General features: G+C 38.7%; 1 protein-coding gene across 2 annotated transcripts in view; it reads right to left on the bottom strand.

The window, feature by feature from the left end:
• TIPARP (TCDD inducible poly(ADP-ribose) polymerase) overlaps positions 1–14,088 on the bottom strand; it is a 29,062-nt gene extending 14,974 nt beyond the window's left edge. Inside the window, exons 1-2 of one of the 2 annotated variants that reach the window (XM_054579958.1) lie at positions 13,797–14,088; positions 9,854–10,812 (exon numbers count right to left, since the gene is read on the bottom strand). In XM_054579958.1, the coding sequence (XP_054435933.1) occupies positions 9,854–10,770 (917 nt within the window). In that variant the 5' untranslated portion in view covers positions 10,771–10,812; positions 13,797–14,088. The remainder of the gene's footprint in view (positions 1–9,853; positions 10,813–13,796) is intronic. The other variant, XM_054579948.1, reaches the window with a different exon arrangement.
• Between the last annotated feature and the right edge of the window lie 7,538 nt (positions 14,089–21,626).

Below are 21,626 nucleotides of genomic sequence, written 5' to 3'. Positions count from 1 at the left end.
AACTGAGAATAATAACGACAGAAGGATAAAGATCAAACGGAGTATGAAGAGAGTGTTAAGGCTCTTCGGCTACAGACTTGAGACAGGCATGACAGATTGGGTATGTTTGCTGCTGCTAAAGAAATTTCACAGGCACACAAAATATAGCTGGCTTTTGATACCTGTCTTTGATGTTTCCAGGAACTCATTTAGCAATGCTGGAATATCTGGCAGCTTATATACCCCTTCAAATATGTTACAAGGTGATGAGAATCAAAGCCATGGCACATACTATACAAAAATATTTTGTAAAAGCAGTATAATTATTAAACTTCAGAGAACTGACTATGTACTCTTAACTTTCTGCTTTAGATACATAGTAACTGTCACTTATTCCGTTACTAATTAAGACTTTTTGCTAACTCTGACTCAAATAAATAGCACAAAGCTATTGGAGGGGGCAATAAAAGATTATCTATAAATGCTTACATACAAAGAACCATCTTTCAATATTTGCCAGAAGTTAAAACTCTATACTTAAGTTCTACACTTATGACATTGGGTCTTGGTAACAAGTGGGCTTTCCCTTTTGTATCAGAATAGCTGGAGATACAGATATATCTAAAAATCAAAATTGGGAATTTACATTAGTATGCATAAGGCCCTCAGCAGTTATGGGTAAGCTACAAATCAAATGTTGACTCTCAATTAAATCTGCCCACATCTGCCCTGGCTGGTGTGACTCAGTTGGTTGGAGCATCATCCCATACACTAAATGGTTGGGTGTTCAATTCCTGGTCAGATGTGTAGGGGAGGCAACCAATTTATGCCCCCCCCCACCAAAATCAATAAAATAATTTTTTGATAATCAATAATCTTTAAAAAATTAACAAAAAATCTGCCTATATCTAGGAGACAGTGGCCTAATCAAGGCAAGATACCCGAGGTCAACCTCAATCTCGGATCATGGATTTATCTTACGGTTCCTAAATGCCTCAAAAGATTTTTGGGCAGGCAAAAATATCCAATTTAAGAAAGAACTCTTAAAAAGGGATGATCAAAAGGCAAACTTCTGACTGTGTGTACTGCTCCTTTGGTCTCTCCTGAGACATCTTAGATAAAGGTGAATGAGAAGGCAGCACGTTAGTGAGTGGAATGCTGCCTAGAATCACATTTATCTGTATGCTAAATCCCATGTTTGATTTACAAATTGTTAGACATCTAGTAAGTGGTCTTAAAGTCATTCTAGAGGGGAACACAGTGAAATAATAATAAGAGGGTAAGATATAGGAGAAAAATGGAAGTCAGGTAAGTTTCCTAAATAAAAGAATACCTTGTTTTTAAGAGAGTGAAAAACTAAAACACGTAACACAGTTTATTATCAAAAACTATACTAAGACACACCCATTTGAGAACATCTAAATGTTTCATAACCCCCTAAGAAATATCATATATTGAAGTCCCCTTCATACAACTACTAAAAAAAAAGAAAAAAAATTACCATATCTACTTAAGGAAAAGAAATCTACTAAAATATTGTCATTGGGCTTTTTGGTTTTTATTACAAAACTACCAGATCAAAGCAAAGAATATAAAAGAAGTTTCTAGCAAGATGTGGGTAAGCCAAAATTCTTTGGTGAATAAAAACTATATTAAGAGTTCAGAAGATCTCACTGCTACCTATTTATGGAGGCATGGGATTAAATTTTGAACCCTGAAGACATCAGAAATGTCAGATAGCCTTAACTTTTATCCAAGTTCAATCACAATGTTCTGAGACTCCTAGAAGTGAGACATACTTCTCAACCACTGCCTGATAAGAAAGTGAAATGTAATTTCCGTAAAAAGCTGAGAGAGAACACAATGGATTAAAATGTGTATCATGCCTTACCCTACCTTCAAATATGCAGTTGTTGCTTTTTATGAGGATGAGTAAATATCCCCTTTGTTAAGTAAAATATTTTTAAATTCAGAGATTTCTATTTTACCTCAAAGTAGACAGTAAAAAATGTCTGCCGCATACTCAAAACACAAATACTGATTAATTCAATTTTGTGCATAAAGAATTTGACAGCATTTAAAGAGAGCTTAAGTGTATTTGTTTATAAGACTTTTCTACATACCCGTTATAAAATCAGGAATATATAAATGCTAAAGTTGCTTAAAATAATTGTTTACCAATAAGGTCAAACAATTCAAAACTCACTTATACATAAATGAAATACTAATTATATGTAATCATCAAATATATCCTCTAATAACTCCCAGTAAGATACAATCTATTACCTTAATTTATTTCTGAGCTAATTTTTAAAATTACAAACAACTCCTTTAAGATTTTTATTCAGAACCTTTTCAAGTTAACCTTGTCTTCCCCCCCCCAATTAGTACAGATAAACGAACTGATAACTGAACAAATTAAAAATATAATCATTGATAGCTTATTATGAGGACCCAGAGATGAATAAGCAACTCTTTCCGCCCTAGAGATTTAAATGTATACAAGCTAGTATATAGTGAATGCATCATACCTTGAGAGTTTTTTAGAGCACATTTCTGAAAGGAAAAAGGACTTCCTATAGAAGACATATTAAAGAGAGTTTTTAAAAATGGTGTAGGTTTTGTAAACTATGACAACAAAAACTTTCAACAGGGTCTTAAGTCAGTCAACTTTTCCTAGAGGACAGGTATGCCAAGCCAAGATTCAATTTTATCAATTACTTAACGGAATCTACATTGTTTTTTAGTAGCAAATTAATTGAAGAACACTTTAAACAATGCTCCTGAGGTGTAGCAACATTTGGACAATCCAAATCTCAGAAAGCAAGCAAAGTTCCTTCTGTTTCACATACTCTACCCCCATTTAAGGTTGTCTTTCATTTCTTTTATTAACTTGGAAGGCAAGCCTAGTATTTCTCCTGTGCTTATTTTTATTCCCTCAGTGCCTGGAAATGAGGGAGAAACCAGGTGACAGTCAGAAACCAAAGATCAACCACGGCAGGAAATTATATAGAGTATTTTTTGCCATTTGCGCTCTCTACGCCCTGCAGGAGCTGTGAAGATCTTGCAGGCAAGATTCTGAAAGCACATACACTACTACAATGAAGTTCACCCTTAAGCCCCTACTCCTGCCATTCTTCACCTACTATTTAGTGCTGGTAAAATTTAGAGCAAAGAAGGTCACCCAAACTCAATGGCTATATGTCAAAAGAGAAGGAACAGTTTAATCCTGAAAGAAAAAAAGATAATAAATGTAGTAAGAAATTCCAGCAAGTATGGCCTAACGAAACATATTTCCAATCATTGTGAGAAATGCTATGTCTCAACATTAAGACTAGTCACAAAGTCTTCCTTATGCTCAGAAGCAACAACAGACACCATTTGCATAAAGAACACAAATTTCCTGAACAAAGTTTTCTCAGGCAACTTAGTCACGGAGGATTCTAATATTCTCCTTACACAACATTTTGTGGCACACATACTCACAAATCACTGGTTTCTGTAGAATGTGAAAGGAAACGGTCACTCTGGCATTCTCACTCTCTTGTGAGCTTTCATTGTGATTACCATGCAAAGGTTCTTTACTGGTCAAGTGGGTGTTACCAGTAAGTAAACAGCACATAGCAGAGAAAGACTGAGGAGACAGACACATTTTATTATATGAACACTGCAAATAGGAATGCTTAGTTAACTCCCTCTATGCTCATCTTAGCAACTGACTAGGTCAGCAAGGAAAACTGGAAATTTCAGAAGCAGAAACTTCTTAATATATCATCAACTTCTAAAATTTGAGTTCCTGATCACAGAATTGGTTATATTTAGTACAAAACTGCAATATTGTCTTTTGCACAGAACAAATATAATTCTTTTACAAACTACCATGTTAAATAAATAGATTTTATTTACATAAAATCCTTTATTTTCAAAGATTTCAAAATGTATTTCAGAACCTACCCCTTATAATTTCACATTCCCCTATTAACAAGGAATTCATCTATATCAGAAATTCAAGGCTTTCAGTTAATGTGTCAGGGATTAGGTTGTATTAGTTTTAACACAGGGATTTTAAATAGAGGTGAGTCTGTGTAGTTTAATTCTTGGTACATAGAAAGCACTACCATAAATAATCTATAAAAAATACTTTGTTTTTGTTAAAGAAGTCCCTTCATGTCTAAAATGTGACTTGTTTGCTCTTAAAAATGGTAAACTATAAAAGTATTTCATTCCTTTGTACAGTTTGTGTTTATGGTGTTACAGAGTACAGTTTAACCCAAGATCTTAAACTATTATCCAACAATATCAAGCCCAGATGAAACCTTCAGTAGTGTGGTGTCTTCCAATGATACAAGATCACTCATATTCACTTCACTTTAGTTTAAGACTCTTAGATTTTAAAAGAGAAACTCAACTGCTTTTTAAGTGAGAGTTTCTTGCCAAAGTTACCACCCTCATAGGAAGCTGTGCCAGAATAATCAAGTCACCTTTTAACTCAAAATGTTTTTCTTCCTATGCAAAAATGACATACACGTACACTTAATTTTTCTTTCCACAAAAAGGCAGTTGCAATTCACAAACAGGACACTAGTAATTATTCAAGGTTGCTGACTGAGGTTAAGAGGACCATAGGTATTAATTTCAATGTGATCAAAATTATTACCATCAGACAAAAAGGATGCAGAATCTGGTGGTCTCAAATCATGGGATAAGAAATAACAAAGGCCATGGAAAAACACAATCTCAAATGGCTGCATTTTAGTTGCATTCCTTGAGTGGTCAAGGTTTATATGGGCTACATACTGCTTTACCCTTTAGAAACAGCTGCCATACCGAATATAAAACTAAGAATTACTAAGATCAGAGATGTACAGATAGGATTTATGAATTTACCTTTCCTTTATGACAGAATGCAGATCTAGAATCTAGAAATTGTAGTGTAACAATAGAAAATAGATTTACAGGATACAGTAGAGTGAATTAGTCAAGTTGCCTTTTTTGCACGTACACATATGCAGAATAAAGTTTTAGGCTGAATGGCGTTATTATTTTTTCCTGTTTATTTACAGTAAAAAATAAAAGCTTGAGAGTCAACTCAATAATAAAATGCATAATATATGATGTATTTTTAGGGACTGCCAGATAACCTTATAAGTATTTCCTCCAAATATCTTTGCTTTTCGTGAAGTTCATTTTCATGACCATAAATACATTAGGAACAGATTGACCTCAACCTGAAACCAGGTGACAGCTGCTTCAAAAAGTCTAATCTTCTTATTGATAAAAAACCAGAAAATAAATAAACGAATGATTGCTATTGATTCCCATGATAGCGCTACAGACCCAGTAACTCCTCTGGATTAGTACAAAAAGAAGCCAATTAGTTTTATTTCATATGTAAATAGCATTATAAAGAGGTACAAAAAAATAATTCACTGGATTGCTTTATCCTAAAGCACAAGGCACACATTTTGAAAGTCACTTCAAATACAGTTGTTGCTTATGGAACTCTCTTTCTCTAAGGCAGGAATTTTTAAAAATAAATTCAAACTCATCCAGCTGTGTATACTCAAGAAATACCAAAAAGTCACAAGTCATAGTAAGTTTCAGCTGTTCTCATCTCTCCAGTGTTATCAATAACACATAATGAGTTAGTTCATACATCATCACAGCTGTGCAGGCCAGAGCTAACTTGGCTAATTTAACTATTCCAGTAGAGTTCAGTCAGGAGCTTGCTCCATTTTTGATAATCCGCTCTGCAGTTACATGAAAGAACAGCATATGCTCTTTATTATCATCAATATGCAACTCTCCTGTCTTCTTTCACAGTCCCTGTGAAGTCATCTAAAGGTATTATCCTTTGGACAGATTAAAAAAAAAAGTTCTAAGAGCAATTAGCAATCAAAATCACTCTAAAACTAAGATTCTGACAACACTCTTACACGTAAGCCATATCAAGTAAAACTCCCTTTTCTCTCACTATGCTTTAATTCCAAAAGAGAAAAAAAAGCACTGTTCTCTGAGAAAAAGTACCTCTGGAGTCAGAGTTTGCAACTTTCTACTTCACCTTCCCACTCTCTTTCAAAAAAACCAGAATTAGAAATAATCACTGGTCATATATTTCACCTACAGATTAACTCCAAATTAAGGTTTGCAGAGTACCTCTTCTTTATGGTTGATAATAACTATAAGACTTCTGGCACACTTTAATATGGATGTAGTATGAAAACCAATGGTGATCTTAGTTGTTAATGGGAGAACTGCACATCCTCTACAATTTCAATTATCCACAAGAGTATTCTACATTTAGTGACGCTCTTTTAAAACTCCTTAGACCTGCCATTTAGTATCATTTTCTAATAAGGATGAGTGCCTAAACTGTCAGGGACTATGTTTCCTTAATTGAAATCATAACATTCAATGTTGTTTTCTTAACTTCATATTTGGAATTTGGAAATTCTCCAAAGCCCATCCCATGTGCAAAAAGCAGCATCGGCATGTAAATACAGGGAGTTCATACATACAACTAGTTTCCAGTTGATGTTGGCAATGAACATCTGCAGATGTACAAAAAGCAGAGTCTGGTGGAAAAGTGGGATTATATCATAATTTGAGATGAAGACAAAATTAGAAAATTATTAAACTAATTTCATTATAATGAACCAAATAAGCATTTATTATTATTGAAATTCTTTTTAAAAAATCTTTTTTAAATCCTACCCAAGGACATTTTTTCAGAGGTAGGGTGAGAGAAACATCAATTGATTGCCTTCTTGTACATGCCCCATGTATGCCCAACCAGGGATCAAACCAACAACTGGTTTGATTCCCCACCTTTATGTCTTTCAGGACAATACTCAACCAACTAAGCCACTCCGGCCAAAATTCTTTTTTAAATGTGTTTTTGGTATCTAAGCATCTTGACTGAAGAAATGGAAGGGACTTGTGAACTTACCTAGCTCAACTTCTTTTCCAATTTCATTCTTGAGAATAATGAACCCTGCAAATCTATTTTGGATCAATTTAGATGTTAAATCTCCTACATTTGCAAAACAAAGAATTTTATCTGCACAGCAGACCCAGAACTATGAAGTTTCCCCAAGTTTCACACAATGAAGTATTATGGATATTGTATGTAATTATGACTTACCAAGTATATAAAACACTGAACATAAGTGGGATAAACAACTGTCATTTATTATTCCTGAATTCAAAGACTGCTGGGTCTGACTTGGACATATACACAGCTGAACACACACTTCCTGGTTATGTGCAATCTGAATAGATAGACCAGCTTTACAGGCCTGACCACAGAGATTAATAGCTTTAGCCAAATAATGTGGTAACCATGTGAACCTGGGCTGCTCCAGCTTGTTTGTGAATCTCTCAGCAAGGCCCAACATGCCGTTATCTGCATCTTGTTGCCAGGAAACACAACATCGCTTTGGAATACAAGGAAAACCAGGTTGCAATGACCACAGGTCAACTTCCCAAAAGCCCAATTTTTGACACTTAGCTATCTACAATTTTATAACATTTCTAAGGAGAACCTGCACTTGACTAGTAATTAACTTAGTATTTTACTATTTTTGTCAGGATAGGACAACTTACTACCATTAACAATGTATCAGCAGCAATAGTTTTAATAATAATTCACTCATACCTTCCTCTCAAGTGTCAAAATAAACATTACTTCTATAAAACTGATTTGGAAATCAAGCACTCCTTGCAACTACTTTACAACCGATCCAACAATATACCTAGTCTTCAGCAAAGTAATTTTACCAAAAGACAAAATACCCAATATGCTGCTGACCTAAGAGTTTCTGGATTTTCTCGGTCACAATACAAGTCTGCCTTGCTCATGATAATAGAACATAATGTGTTGGAAAATAATCTCAATTCAAACAGACAGAAAATGTGCTTCTTAGGACTGAAGTGGGAGGCTACTATTCTGCAGTTTTGTAATCTAGAGATGGAAGAATTTGAGTGGCTTTGAGTGTATATAAAATTAATTACCCATGACCAATTAGAATTGGTAGCTCATGGGCAACAGAGATTTTGGACAATTCCTTATTAAAAAGATTTTTAAGAGAATGTAAAACACCGTTGTCTTCCATTGCTGGCTTAAAAAAAAAAAAAGTTAAAACCACTAGCTTTATTATAGGATCTAAGAATTTTACTACCCAAAAAGACAGAATCTTGGATGCATTCTACTATCAAGATAATACACTTACAATCAGGAAAACTCCATTCTTGATATAATCTTACTTTTATCCCAAAGAGTTTTCTATATAATAATGTCTTTAAACTTGGGCCTTATATTGCTTCTCATATTGTTCCATATATCTCTTTAGATGTCCCTTTGATCATTAGAAGATACAAAATTCTAGTCTCATCATTGAGTTGCTACAGACACAGATCTGTGTACTATATAACTAAGTGCTGAAATATTAAAAAGAAACCACTTACCTAATACTAAATGGGAACAAGAGAAGAAAGGAAGGCGGGGGAGGGAGGGAACCAGGTTTCCACAATACCAACAATGTTTTGGCACTGTGTTAAGAACATAGAGGGTGAACATAAAGACTAAAAGAACTGAACAACTTGGAAATGGTTTACTGCCACCATTTGTTGACTCTCCAGCCACTTGAAGAGAGTAAACCAACTTATCTGTGAACAAGGATGCCTCTCAAGGGAGTTTTTCTCTTGGACTTCTGGGTTAGGATACTCAGGGTAGTTTTCCTCCCTATGGATCATGCCTCTCAGTACTATATACATCAAGCCATGTGTTATCTGTGAAACAATCAAGATACCCTTATGATCTCCCAAATTAGGAAACATGGATTAAACTGCTCTTCTCTCCCTAAGTAATTTTATTACTTACTCTTGTTCATACAAAAATAACTACTAACATCACACATTTTCCTATACGATAGGAGAAAAAACTTAGAAATATAAAGCTTAACATTATTATATAGCCATTTTTGCACTAGCAACTTCATATGTGGCAACTATCATTTTCTTCATTTTAAGTTCAATTAATGAAGACTTCAGATGGGGAAGCTTCAGTTCCCTATCCTAGAAGTGAATATTGCTTGGACATCCATACTGAAAGAACTGAATTATTTATATACATGTTTTGGACCCCCCCCCCCCCAAAAAGGATAACTTTTTTATGTAAATGATAAACACACCTATTAACATAACATAAACCTTCCCTTCATTCATTGTTGAAAGACTCAGGTTTAAAAAAATACCCTGAATTGCAGAACAATTTATTTTACCTATAAGATAAATAGAATAATAAACTTAATGGTAAAAAGCTTTAAGGAAACTTAAAACAAAAATTTAACATTTTGGGGCATGATTCAAAAGTTTGGGAGGAACTTTTGAATCATTCACAGGAAGATTGTTGTACCATTCAAAATCAAGAGGGCCACAAAAATCTCCAAACAATACTATTTTCCTTTAAAAAGTAGAAGTTACTCAATATGCAAAACTTTAAAATTAGATATATTAGGTGTTCATTATTTGTAAGATTCACTATGGATTTTCTTTCAAAATCAAGTTCTCCTGTGTGATTAAAATTGTGTTTGATTTACCACAGTCAATGTATATGTAACTTCAGTCATATACATATTGCACACAGTGACATTTGAATTTTTCAAATCATAAAAACTTCCTTGTCTGCATAGGTAAATAGCTTGCATTGAACCACCATTAAAAATCAATATAGCATACAGCCAGAAGAAGAGCGGAGGAAAAAAGAATAAAAGCCATTAAGGTTACTGCTAAAAGAAACCAGCCTACTAAGTTTCTAACCTCTTTACCGTCTCTGTGGTATTCAACAACTTTAAAAGAAGTTATAAGTACATACCCGTACTTCATTCTCATCCTATCGTTCTCTGGATTACAGTAAAATCTTTCCAAGTGCTCCTGGGAATCATTGGATACACTCTGCCACTTTTGGGTAGTTGTCCTCTTGATCTGCCAATGGTAGGGCAAGACAGTGTGGTGCTTCAAACAATCCCTGCCATAAATACATATGCCTTGCAAAAAGTCCATGCAAATTTCAATTTCATTCTCTTGGTGAGTGTGGTACTGTAACTGGTTCACCAGCTCAAATACAAGGTCAAGGGAAGCCTCCTCACTTTTGTCCTGAAAGAGCTCAGTACTCAACTTATCACTGGTGTCCAAAATGTACTGGATTGTATAGCTGTTGTCTTGGAAAACCCCTGGAACATAATCCATGACTTTGTCTATGCAGTCAGGACTAATAGGAACATCACTTGAAACTGGGTGTAAAAGGGCAGTCTGGAAGTGCCCTCCTGTAGAATCTGCCACTGTCGCACTGATGGTTTCTGGTGGGAAGCTGTGATCCTGAATTGGAACCACTTGTTCTGGAGCATCAGTGGAAGGACGAGCTTCTGGTATTTGGTCCCCGACACTTGTTCCCTCAGGAATCAGGACAGACATATTATTTTCTGCTGGCGAACACGATGGATTGATTTCCAGGGTCTTTTTCACCATAGGTTCATGTAAGCTGCTCTCATCTGCATTCTGGTTTCTAGATCTAAAAACCCCACCCAGTGATCCAGATTCTAACAAAGTGTTTAATATTGGCCTCAAAGACCTCAGGGTTCCAGTTCCCAATCTCTTCTGATCCTTTTTCTTAAAACAAGTCTTCAATGGACTGATCTTGTCAGAGAGTCTTACTGGGCATGAAAAGTCATCAGGAGGAGAAGGAGGCTGCACTACACAGTCTGGCTCAGGTTCGGTGGTTTCCATTTCCATAATGTGGATTAGCTCCAACTGCTCCTCAGAGTCTAAAAAATCCTACCAGGAAAGGAAAGAAGATCATCACTTACAAGCTGACAACAACTGGACACCATTCATTCATCAAAATGTTTTATTTTATTCTGTGACTAAGTCCCTGAAATCACTCCTGTTACATTATATTTCATCTTTATGGGTCAATTTTAAATTTTATTGAGATATCAAGGCTCCAAAGCAGCCAAGGCTATTCAAAAGTCTGCAGCAGGTAAAGGTAAAATAGAGACAGTATTTTCCAATAGGCTCTTGAAATTAATTCGCAGACTTAATACACAACAATTTGTACTTCTGCTGGGGTATGAATTTGTATTCTAAGTCTAGGGTGGAGCGGGGGTGAGGGGTTGAAAAAAGTTCGTCTAACGATGACTGCAGGGAAACCACATCTTCACTGCTTTGTGGTTTTCTTCACAGTTGTTTATGTATCACTTTTTTCATGAGGTGACAAAAATTGTTTCTTTGTAAAAAAATGTTCATCAAAAGAAGGGTGAACTTCTAAATTAAACTGAGTGAATTTGGGATGTGAGGACTCAGGAAACAGGGGCTCTCAATTAAAATGTTATATGGGAGAAAGCCAAAAGCTTATTGAAGCATTTCTATTCAGTTAAGTCCTTACTTAAGGTCATTTGTGACTTTAAGGCAAACAACTATAACCAAACCAATTTTACCATAGGCTAATTGTTAAAAACAAGAGTTAAGTTCATACATGAAAATGACATTTATGATGACCTGTATTCAGAAAGTACCAATATATTCCCCAAAGATGTTAAGAGTCTACCTCTGCAATCCCCAAAACGTTACCACAACTGGGGAAGGAATTCCAGGACTTGTTTAGCAACAGAAGCTACATCAGCAACAATCACAGCACACATTGTTTTAGAAACCAAACACAACTTCATAATAAAGAGCCTCCCTGTCCCTGTCCTCAAAAAAGTTATACATGCATTTTTAAAGGCAAATAAAGGCATATTGTAGAAAATAACACAAGAATATAAAACACAAACCACATTTCAGATTCCTTATGACCTACTGCATGAGAATAAAAGTGCTTTCTTCAATGAATCAGACCACTTAGGAAAAAAAAGGAATAAAGTATAAAGCAAACAAAATTTTGTAAAATGACAAAAGGTGAACAAAGTATAAAGCTAAGGAAACTGTAAAGTGACAAATGGTGTCTCCTTCATAATCTAGCACTCAACTAATTCTGAAAATATTTACTGATCATTGTGCCAGGTGAGACTGGTGATGAGCAATTAATCCTCTTCTCTCTTGCCCAATATAGTGAAAAGGATATTTGACTCAAGGGACCAGGACTTCAACAAGTATGCATTCCAGGTGCCCATTACAGTGTCTAGCACAATGCAAACACTGAATACCTCATGATATTTTTGGCTGAATTACTGAAGATAAAGAACGTATTAAGTGCCTCGTGGTATTACTTTTTATGGGTCAACAGTAACAACAAAATAATAAAACTGAATGCCCAGAAAAACGAGTATTGAAAATGTAATTAGAGAGATATGTGAGTCAGTGCGTGAAAACTGCATAATGATCAAACCCAGAAAAATAAAAAAACAAAACCACAAGGTATTAGCCTCCATGATAAGTACAAAAGGAAAAGGTAGAGGGGGGAAAAAAAAGAGTTCAGTGTGAGCTGCCATTGTTAGGGAAAGCTTCACGAAGGAGGGACTTGACAGAAGACATAAATCAACTGGAAAGCGGCCAAGCCAGGCGTTATTATTCATAATTCAGTGCTCTTGCCTCAAGGCACAATTGGCACAGATTGTGGTATTCCCTCTCCACACCAAACCGGCCTGTGCCATCCTCCACGCACGTACACACACTAACCATTCCTATCACACCCCATCAAAGCTAAACAGACCCTGAACCAATCTTATCAACACACACACTACAACTTTTCCCATTATGGCCCTCTATCACCGTCGGAAATAAAACTGAGGAAGAGGCAGAAAACTGGAGGAGTGCTTGGAGTGGGGAAGTGAACAGAATCTAGTTCCTCAATTAGTTTGCATAACAAAAACTAAAGGCTGGAAGGCTACTTCCTGGGGTCACCGCAGCAGTCGACCTACCTAACGCTCTACCCCTCACTCCCAGCTGAGAGCACGGTCCCTGGAAACCTCCGGCTCCAAACTCAGGATTCTTTAAAGGCCCGCCGCCGCCCGACACCCGGGCGCGGAGCCCCGGTCCGAGCGACGCCTCCCGAGGCCCGGGGAGCTTTGCACCCCAGGCAGCGCCAACTCGGCGCTGCGCGGCTTGAGGTGCCGCCAGGCTCGGCCAGTTCGGTCCGGGAGTTCCGAGCATCTCGCCCAGCCGCCTTCCTTCGGCTGGCGCCGCGGCGCTCCCCAAGCCCTCGGTCCAGCCTCGTCCCAATGAGCGCCTCCCGCCCCGGCTTCCTCCATCCCAGAAGCCTCACACGGCGCCTTCCACAATCTTCACCTCCTCAACCAACCTTCCTGAGGAGATCGTTCTGCGAGTCTCGGAGGATCGCAAAACAGCTCCGCAAAGCGCCGGAGAAATGCGGCCGGCGCTACTCGGGAAGGAAGGCGAAGACTTCTGCACATTGAAAGTTCATCTGAAAACAGCCTGCAAACTTCTGGGCTGCAGCCGGAACGCGGAGCGGCCGGAAGGCTCTCCTAGCTACCGTGCCTCCCCCTGGATCTGCTAAGTGCTCCCGTGGGGCAGCGGAGGAGGCCGCACAGACGCTCCCCTGCGTCCGCTCTGATCTGGGGGAATGGGCTGACGCCGGCGACCCCGACTAAACCCTTCACTGTCTTACTCCGATTTATACACCTGCCAGAGGCCCTAAGTGCCTAAGAAGTCTAAACCAATTCCATCCCGACGCTGAAGGGATCCGAGAGAACTCGGTACAAAAAAAAACACACAATCTTAAGTATCAATCTAGATCCGTGAGAGTCGCGGCGAGGCCGGCGTCCCCCTCCCCGCCCGCCATCCCCGCCAGGGTCCCTTACCGGCTCCTCAGAGCTCACCCGGAGCCCTTTACCTGAACAGGCAGCCTGAGAGAACCGACCACAGGAGCTGAGCTGCGGCGCTGCCGGTACGCGCGCAGCGTCCGCACGGGGGTCGGCGCGGAGGGCAGGCTTGGGTTTCTAGGGGTCGCAGGCTGGAGACGCGGGGAACGGCACACGGGCCATTCCGCCGCTGCGAGCGCAGAAAGCCGCGACTGCACTCTCGATCCAGATCGTTCGCCTGTCACCTCGAGCTCCGCTTTAAAGTGGCTTCCGGTCGCTTGCGCTCCACAGCCCGGCCGCGGAGGTGGAGCCTGGGCGGCAGGGTGTGGGGTGGGGTGAGGGGGCCGGGCGCTCACTGGGTGCGGGAAGGAGACCCGCCCCGCGTGCGCGCTCGCGAGGGGCGCGCGGCGGATGCGCGGTCCCGCGAGGGGCGTGTCCTTTCGTGGGCCGGCTCGTGCCAGGCGAGTCCTTGTCTACGCGCCTCAGGGAGCGCGCGGCTGGGAGGAAAAGAGTTGCTCTTCCCGTGGGGCGGGCTCCACCTGCCTGCGGGTAGATGGAGGGTCACTTTGTTCCGAGAAAACCCAGGCACCCGAAAGAGGATGTGAAACGGAACGACCCATTTCTGTGCGGTTGGCTTTGTTTATTTGCCTCCTCGCAAGACGCCTCCAGCTCCTGACGCTGCCGATCCCCAAGAGGAGGCAAACAGCTGTTATCACCACTGTGGCCAGACGGGGTCGCCCGCCCCGTATAGAACGGGCCGACCCGGCAGCGCACCGGGGTTTGGTCGTCTGCCCAAGGGGATCGCAGGCATCTCTCTTTCAGGGGAAACCTATCTTTGGGTTTTTGACAGCAAAAGCGCTTATAGATATGTTTTAAAGCCCACAGACACATTAATGATTCGTCGACCCATTACTTGAGCGCCTATTGCGTGGCCGGCGTGTGCAAGGCTTAGGCTACAGCCCTGATCAGTCCGGACGCCCACCATGAGGCGCGCAGAACACCACATACTCACCTCTAAAATACACGGCCCATGAGAATTTGCTGTATTTCCTGGATTGTAAAATGCTTTTAGGGTACTCCATATATTGAATAGCTTTTTAGGGGTGGAGGAAGAAAACGTGAAATTCAAATAATCACTATCTTTGGGCGGGGGAGGTGGGGAGGACCTGATCAAAATAAAAGAAAGTTAAGTATGGCTTTATTCTCAAGAGCTGGCAGACAGAGAGAACAAAATACAGCTTGCAGAGAGATGCTTTCTGCCTGTGGCCTGAAATATAACCTGACAATTCCATAATTTGGAGACTTTCTAGGTTGAAAAGTCAACTATTACCTTATCAGACATGGAATTCTATCAGAATAGGAGCTGGGAGGTGGTAATAATAGACACATGGTTCCAAGAGTTTCTTCAACTCTTCTAAACCAGACTGGTGACAACTAAATTCTAAATCTATTCAGCAAAGAATAGATTAAATGCAGTATCTCCCCACAGACATTTCAAATTGCATCAAGGCAGGGCTATTAAACTGAGGTGAAAATGATATGGACAGGATACGGACACAAGAAAAGATGAGAATTTTCAAGCTTAAAAACTGTATTGAGACAAGATCTTCGTCTATGCCTACGCAATCTACATGGAATTGCCTAGAAGCAAGTACCTGAGTTTAAATGGATTTTACTGTTTGCTTTTATTTATCTTACCTGTTCCGTTTTCTGTCTTTTCATGCTTTCCTTTGGATTAAGTATTTTAAATTGTATTTTCCCCAACAATTAGATAATTTGGTATACATTTTTTTATCCTTTACTAGTGATTCAGTTATTTATTGCTATGTTTCAACCACCTCAAAACTTAATGACTTACAACTCCCAGTTGCTCAAGATTCCAGATTCTCTGGCTCAAGAATTTAGTCAGGCCATAGTGCATGATTCACATTTGCTCCATGAGGTCTTGGGCCTCACTTGGGGTGGTTCAGGGGAGTGGGGCTCAGCTCAACTAGGGTCCCATGTCTTGGGCCTCTGTTCTGGCAATTGGCTAGATTCCCTGATTTTCCCCTAGATGCAAGTCACACAACCAACAGCAGATTTTATGGCACAAGGCCATGAATGTTGGGAGGTGCGGTTCATGGGGGCCATTTTGATTAAGGACAAATCAACATAATCCAATCAGGGGTTAATTAAAAGTTACTTCCAGGGTGTAGCTCTTTGGAATTCCAAAGTAAAATCTTTCTTTCTTGGGTCCTCAACTCACAAGTTTCCCCCAGTCCTCACTTACTCCCCTTGAGAACTTTGCAACCTCTGTACTATTGTCAGAATGTCAATTGCCTCAGAAGGTAAAAGGGCACCAGACTCTGGATTCACTCACCACTCTTGGATTTAGTCTCTTCAAACTGCTAAAGTTTTAACACTCCAAAAATGTATCCTCCACAATGTCCACCTCAGATGTTACCCCTGGAAGTCAATGGAATAGAAGGATATTCCTACAGAATAGAGAAACTGACAGATTAACTGACCAAGGGTATGGATTCCTTGTTATAATTATCCAATAGGATTTGAGATTTCTATGGACTAGAGACTACTGTGTTTCCTATTTTCCCCTTTCCTGAATAGGAGTTTTACCAACATTGTGTACCTTGTCTATATATTATTACTTATTAGGAGTATTGAGGCAGATAACTTTTCCTTAAATATCAGTTGCCAGAACATGAAGATCCACACTCCACATCATCAGAACTTCTGGATTCTAGACTTGAGTTCATTGCAGTAACTGGATGAGACTTTGGGATTATTTCTCTTAGGGAGAAGATGAGTGTATTCCTTATATGAAAAGGAGCAGACAATGCTTGTTGCCCCTATGTATTAGAAATACCCTGATACTTTTGTCAGGGAGGTTAAGAGGGGTGGCATGAGCTAGCTAAAAAAATAATTTCTTTAGATCCCGTACAGTTATGAGTGACGTGGGATATAGTTCTAGACATATGGTGAAGAATTCTAGGAAAACATTTATTTTTCTAATATAGAGAACCATCTTCCATTTCTTCCTTTTTTTTTCCTTTTCCTAGAATACTAACATGAGGATAGAGATTGAGCCTCATGACAAAAAAGAAGGTGAACATGATGTAGAAGATACAATGATGGGATCTGCAAGCTAGGGATGCTGGAGTAGAAAGAAAGAAGGACTCTGGGTCATTCTTGAAATCTTGAAGCTGCTGTAGCATTCCTAGACTGGCTACATCTGAACTTAGTGTTATGTCTGAAAAACCCCAATTGGTTTTCTGTTATGTGTAGCTAAACGTTTTCTTGGCTAATACCTAAACTATCATAAGTTATCTTCGAATTAGTCTTCCTGCTTGCAGGCTCTACCAGTTGGATAGCAGTATGGCCTATTATGTCAGAGATATAAGAGCTGTCACAAAGCAATACATCAACTCCTAAAAAATGTTTTGGTAGTTCCACAATTATACCAAGTTATATGATTAAGAAACATGTTTATTAAAGTAAAAATAGAAAGTAGAAAAGAGACGTAAGAATACTTCTAAAGTCTCATTTTAGCATTTTCCTATAGTTATGTTCTGTCTTATTTCATTCAAAGATTTTTTTCTATCGTTGTAACATCACTGTATATTCATATTTAACTTACTATGTCATAAACAGCTTTCCATGTTAACACAGTCTTTTAAATAAATAGCTGTTGAATATTTGAAATAAATATAACAAGTTTTACTGATTCCTCATCATTGAACTTACCAATTCCCTATTAAAAATTATTCACTGAGTATCTAAAACACTAAGTCACTGGATTAAATACTATGAGAACTCATAAGTAAGTGGCTCCTCTCTGCTCTTCAAAACTACAAAAGGTACAAATTATACATGAAACATATATAGCATATGCATGTGTATACTTTCTATATGTAGCCCTACGCCATTTAATTCTTTACAAATATGCTTATAGGATTGAAATATTCTAATTTCTTTTGCACATATTCCTTTTATTGCTATTTCGGGTGGGGTGGGGGGTTCATCTGCTGCATTTGCCTTAGCATTCCTGATCAGTTCAATAGAATATTCCCAATGAACAACTTGTTAATGTAAAGCCAAGACTACTTACTTGAAATTTTAAGTGACCCAAGGCCTCCCATTTTCCTGTTCATTAACAGAGTACATGCTGTACAGTACAAGTATTAATATCTGTTGCTTTCTGTTTTCATAATTATCAGTAATAGTTGTTTCTCCAACATTCTCCTGGTAGAAAGATAATCATTTCTGGTTACTGCACCAAGAAGGAAACAGTGACTAATGTGACTCAGAGAGCACAATGAAAGACCTGAGATTTTAAAAGAGAAGCTTTGTCTCTTAGCAATGCTGTACTGAGATTACTTGGAGAATGTAGCTAAGTTGCATAAATGGCAGACTGAAATTCCTTATCAATGAGTGCTAAGTCCAAACTATAATGTTTTCTGACTACGTATGTATAAGGACAACTTATTCTTTAAATAAAAAGTACTTCATATGCACATATATCAAATTTATCCAAAGTAAAGGAAAAGTCCAACTGTTATTATCTAGGCAACTGAATGACTTGTTTTTAAACATGTACAATCTATTATTGAAAATTCTGTCTTGATGCTGTTATTACTGGGCCAGCTCTGGGAACTTATCTAAAGGAAGATTTCCTATTTCTCAGAGAGGGAGTTCTGTACTCTTGAGTTTCTAGAGCAAGAAAACAATTTTTACTGAATTTATTTAACCTCAAGTGGGTTTTACATATGGTGTTTTTGAGAGAAGACGGGAAAATGCCACTAGAGAATATGTCAGAGCAATAAAACGTAGAATATTTAATCAGCATGAATTAAGGGTGAACTAATTAAATGTTCAGAGGTGGGTTGGTTTAGAACCTGACATGAACATGCTCTGATAAATGTAAAGTTAAGATTCATGTTTTCGTAAAATGATGGAATATTCACTTTGCAGACCATTTCTGAGTTTTAAAAGCATTCCTCATTTATAATCTCCTCTTTCTTTAAACCCTTTTTTCTCTGCCTCTGATGAAGAAACAAGGTGCTTCTGCCTGGAAAAGGTGACGGTACAAGGCCTAGTAGAAAATGAAACACAGAAAATACAAGTAGGGTGAGTTCTAAAATGCTTATGCCAGATCACAAACTAAAGCTGCCTTTTGACTTACGATGGGGGTACGTCCTGATAAACCTGCCATATGCTGAAAAATTGTAAGATGGAAGCATCTCTTGGCCTACCTTAAACATGTTCAGAACACTTACATTAGCCTGCAGGTGGGCAAAATTACCTCGCTGCTGTTGCCCAGCACCATGAGAGAGTATTGTGTCACACACCACTAATCTGGGAAAAAAATCAAAATTCAAAATCCAAAGTACCATCTCTACTGCATGCATATGGCTTTTGTCATAAAGTTGAGAAATCTTAAGTCAAACCATCATAAATTTGGACCCTCTGTATTCTGTTTATCTAAAATTTGCATTTGTAAACTGCCAAGTTATCTGCTGGACTGTTTTTATCCTCACAGGACAGCTCTTTAACCCCCGTATTTTGGACCTGTTTCTTGAGTGATTCCCACAGAATATAAGCAAAGTGCTGTCTGATTGAACTGGCTTTGGGTTTTTTTTTAAAAAAAATAGTTTATTGTTATTTTATTACAGTTATCCGAATCACCCCCCTTTGCCCTCTGTCACCCAGCCCACCCCCCACTCCCACAGTCAAGCCACACCCTGTTGTCCATGTCCATGGGTCATTCAAGCATGTTCCTTGACTAGTCCTTTCCTTTTCTTTCCACCCTTATTCCCTTTCTTCCTCCCCTCCGGTTGCTGTCACTCTTTTCCTAGTGTCAAGGTCTCTGGTTCTATTTTGCTCATTAGTTTATTTTGTGGTTTTGGTTCTACATGAAATGATTCTCTTAGAAAGTCCCCAGATGTTTCTCAGACCATTCATTCAGTTGATTCAGCACATAGTTATTGGGTGTATATGTGCTGGGCACTAGTTACTCAATGATGACTAAGATAGCCTCTACTCTCTGTCATTTTCTTATAGTGAACTCTTTGAACTGACCACCCAGGTCACCTGGGAAAGCCTGCTACAAATTCCCCAGCCCCACCGTAGAACTCCTGAATTAAATCTGAGAGGGCAGGGAATTCTGCACTTCGAAGATGTTCCCTAGGTACTGCTGCTTTAAGAGCTCAGAGTCTTTTAAACACCTGGGGGTGGGGGGAGGGAGGGAAAGAGGACTTGGGGGGTGGCCAAATGGGAAAACAAATAAATGTACTATAGTATGGTAAGTGTATAATAGAAGCTTATCTTCAAGGTGCTAAGAATACAGTATAGAGAGGAGGAATTAAGCATGACTCTATACTGCCAGAGGAGAGAATTGTGCAGCAGATTTCTTGAAATATCTAGAATTATTAATCTTTAGAATGTTAAGATAACTCAGTTGTTTCTACTGGGAGTACACCTAAATTTAATAAGGAAAAAAATTTACTTTTTTAAAAAGTGAATCCCCCAGTAGTTAAAGATAATTTTGAAAATCATGTGCAGAAATCATCAGAGTTAATAGCATTTCTAACTGGTGTGGTATTATCCTAAAGATATAATTAGGGTTATTTGCACAAGTTTGGTTACAAAGCTGTTCGCTGCAGCAAATAATTTGTGTACAAGTGCTCAGTTCTCTGTGATACAACTTCCCACTTCTTATACTGTCATGAGACATTTTGGGCCAAAAATAGTTCCTGTTTTTGCTGCTTAGGCTCTGCAAAGTCAATACTTTATAGTAAAAACTTTTTCCAGTGAAAAAAATAGAATTTAGGAATTTAATTTATCATTAGCCCCAGCTGGCCACACTGGGCAGGATTATGTACATAGCATACTCAGTTTGGTGATTTTGGCAAACTCGACATCGCAGCCATTCACTGAGGAGAAAAAGAAGTTCTGATGCCCACCTGCCTTTCATCTCTGACTCCTGCACTAGGCAGACAGCTCCTGACCCATAGATTTTCAACCTGACCTGTTTGAAAACCTGTTTCCAGTCTCTACATAAGGTCTATGAAATCATAATCTCTCAGGTGGGGCTTGCTTATTGAACAGGGTATCTTATTTATTTTTTCCTCTCTGGTTCCCAGGAGAGCAATTAACATTATCTGGAAACTAATGACCTCATTCATTTAACACATATTTTATTGAGTCTTTGTGTTGTAGGCACTTCATAGTAACAGAGATACAGCAAAAAATAAAACAAATGGTCAACTCTTACCATTCAAATCGGGAGAGACTAACAGGTGTGTCAAGTGGTGAAGAAAGCTGTAAAGATAAAAACATGGTAAGGGTGTACAACAACATAATTTGTCAAACAAAGATATTTTGAGAGTAATACTTATAATAAATTATGCCAAATCAATGCAGATAAAACAAGGACTGTCCTGGGTAAGCCTTACTCTAGGTAAGGCATTAATGATTCCTGTGGGTAAGAGGATGAGGTGCTTTTATAAAATGATGTGCTGTTCAGGAAAGGCATTTTCTGAATGGAAACATTGAAGAAGAAGGCGGAGGAAGATTAAGAAGCTAGTCATGAGGATACTAGGGGAGGAGCATTCTATGTAGATCGAATAGCACATGCTAAAACTCTGAGGTCGGAGCAAGATTGGCCTGGTAGAGGAGAGCCACGGGAGCCGGTTTAATTGGAGTGGAAGGAACAAAGGGGAGTTCTGCTGAAGAGACCAAAGGGGTAGTCAGAGGTCATATTTCATATCTTTTAGGCCCATGTTAAGGACTTTGGATGCTACCTTGAGACAAAAATCTATATGATTTACCTTT

Source organism: Pteronotus mesoamericanus, unplaced genomic scaffold (assembly GCF_021234165.1).
Source record: "Pteronotus mesoamericanus isolate MK-2021 breed Mesoamerican mustached bat unplaced genomic scaffold, CSHL_Meso_final contig_116, whole genome shotgun sequence".
In the NCBI taxonomy this organism is placed as follows: domain Eukaryota; kingdom Metazoa; phylum Chordata; class Mammalia; order Chiroptera; family Mormoopidae; genus Pteronotus; species Pteronotus mesoamericanus.
The sequence above is the reverse complement of the archived record's forward strand: the minus strand, read 5'-3'. Positions and strand labels throughout refer to the sequence as shown.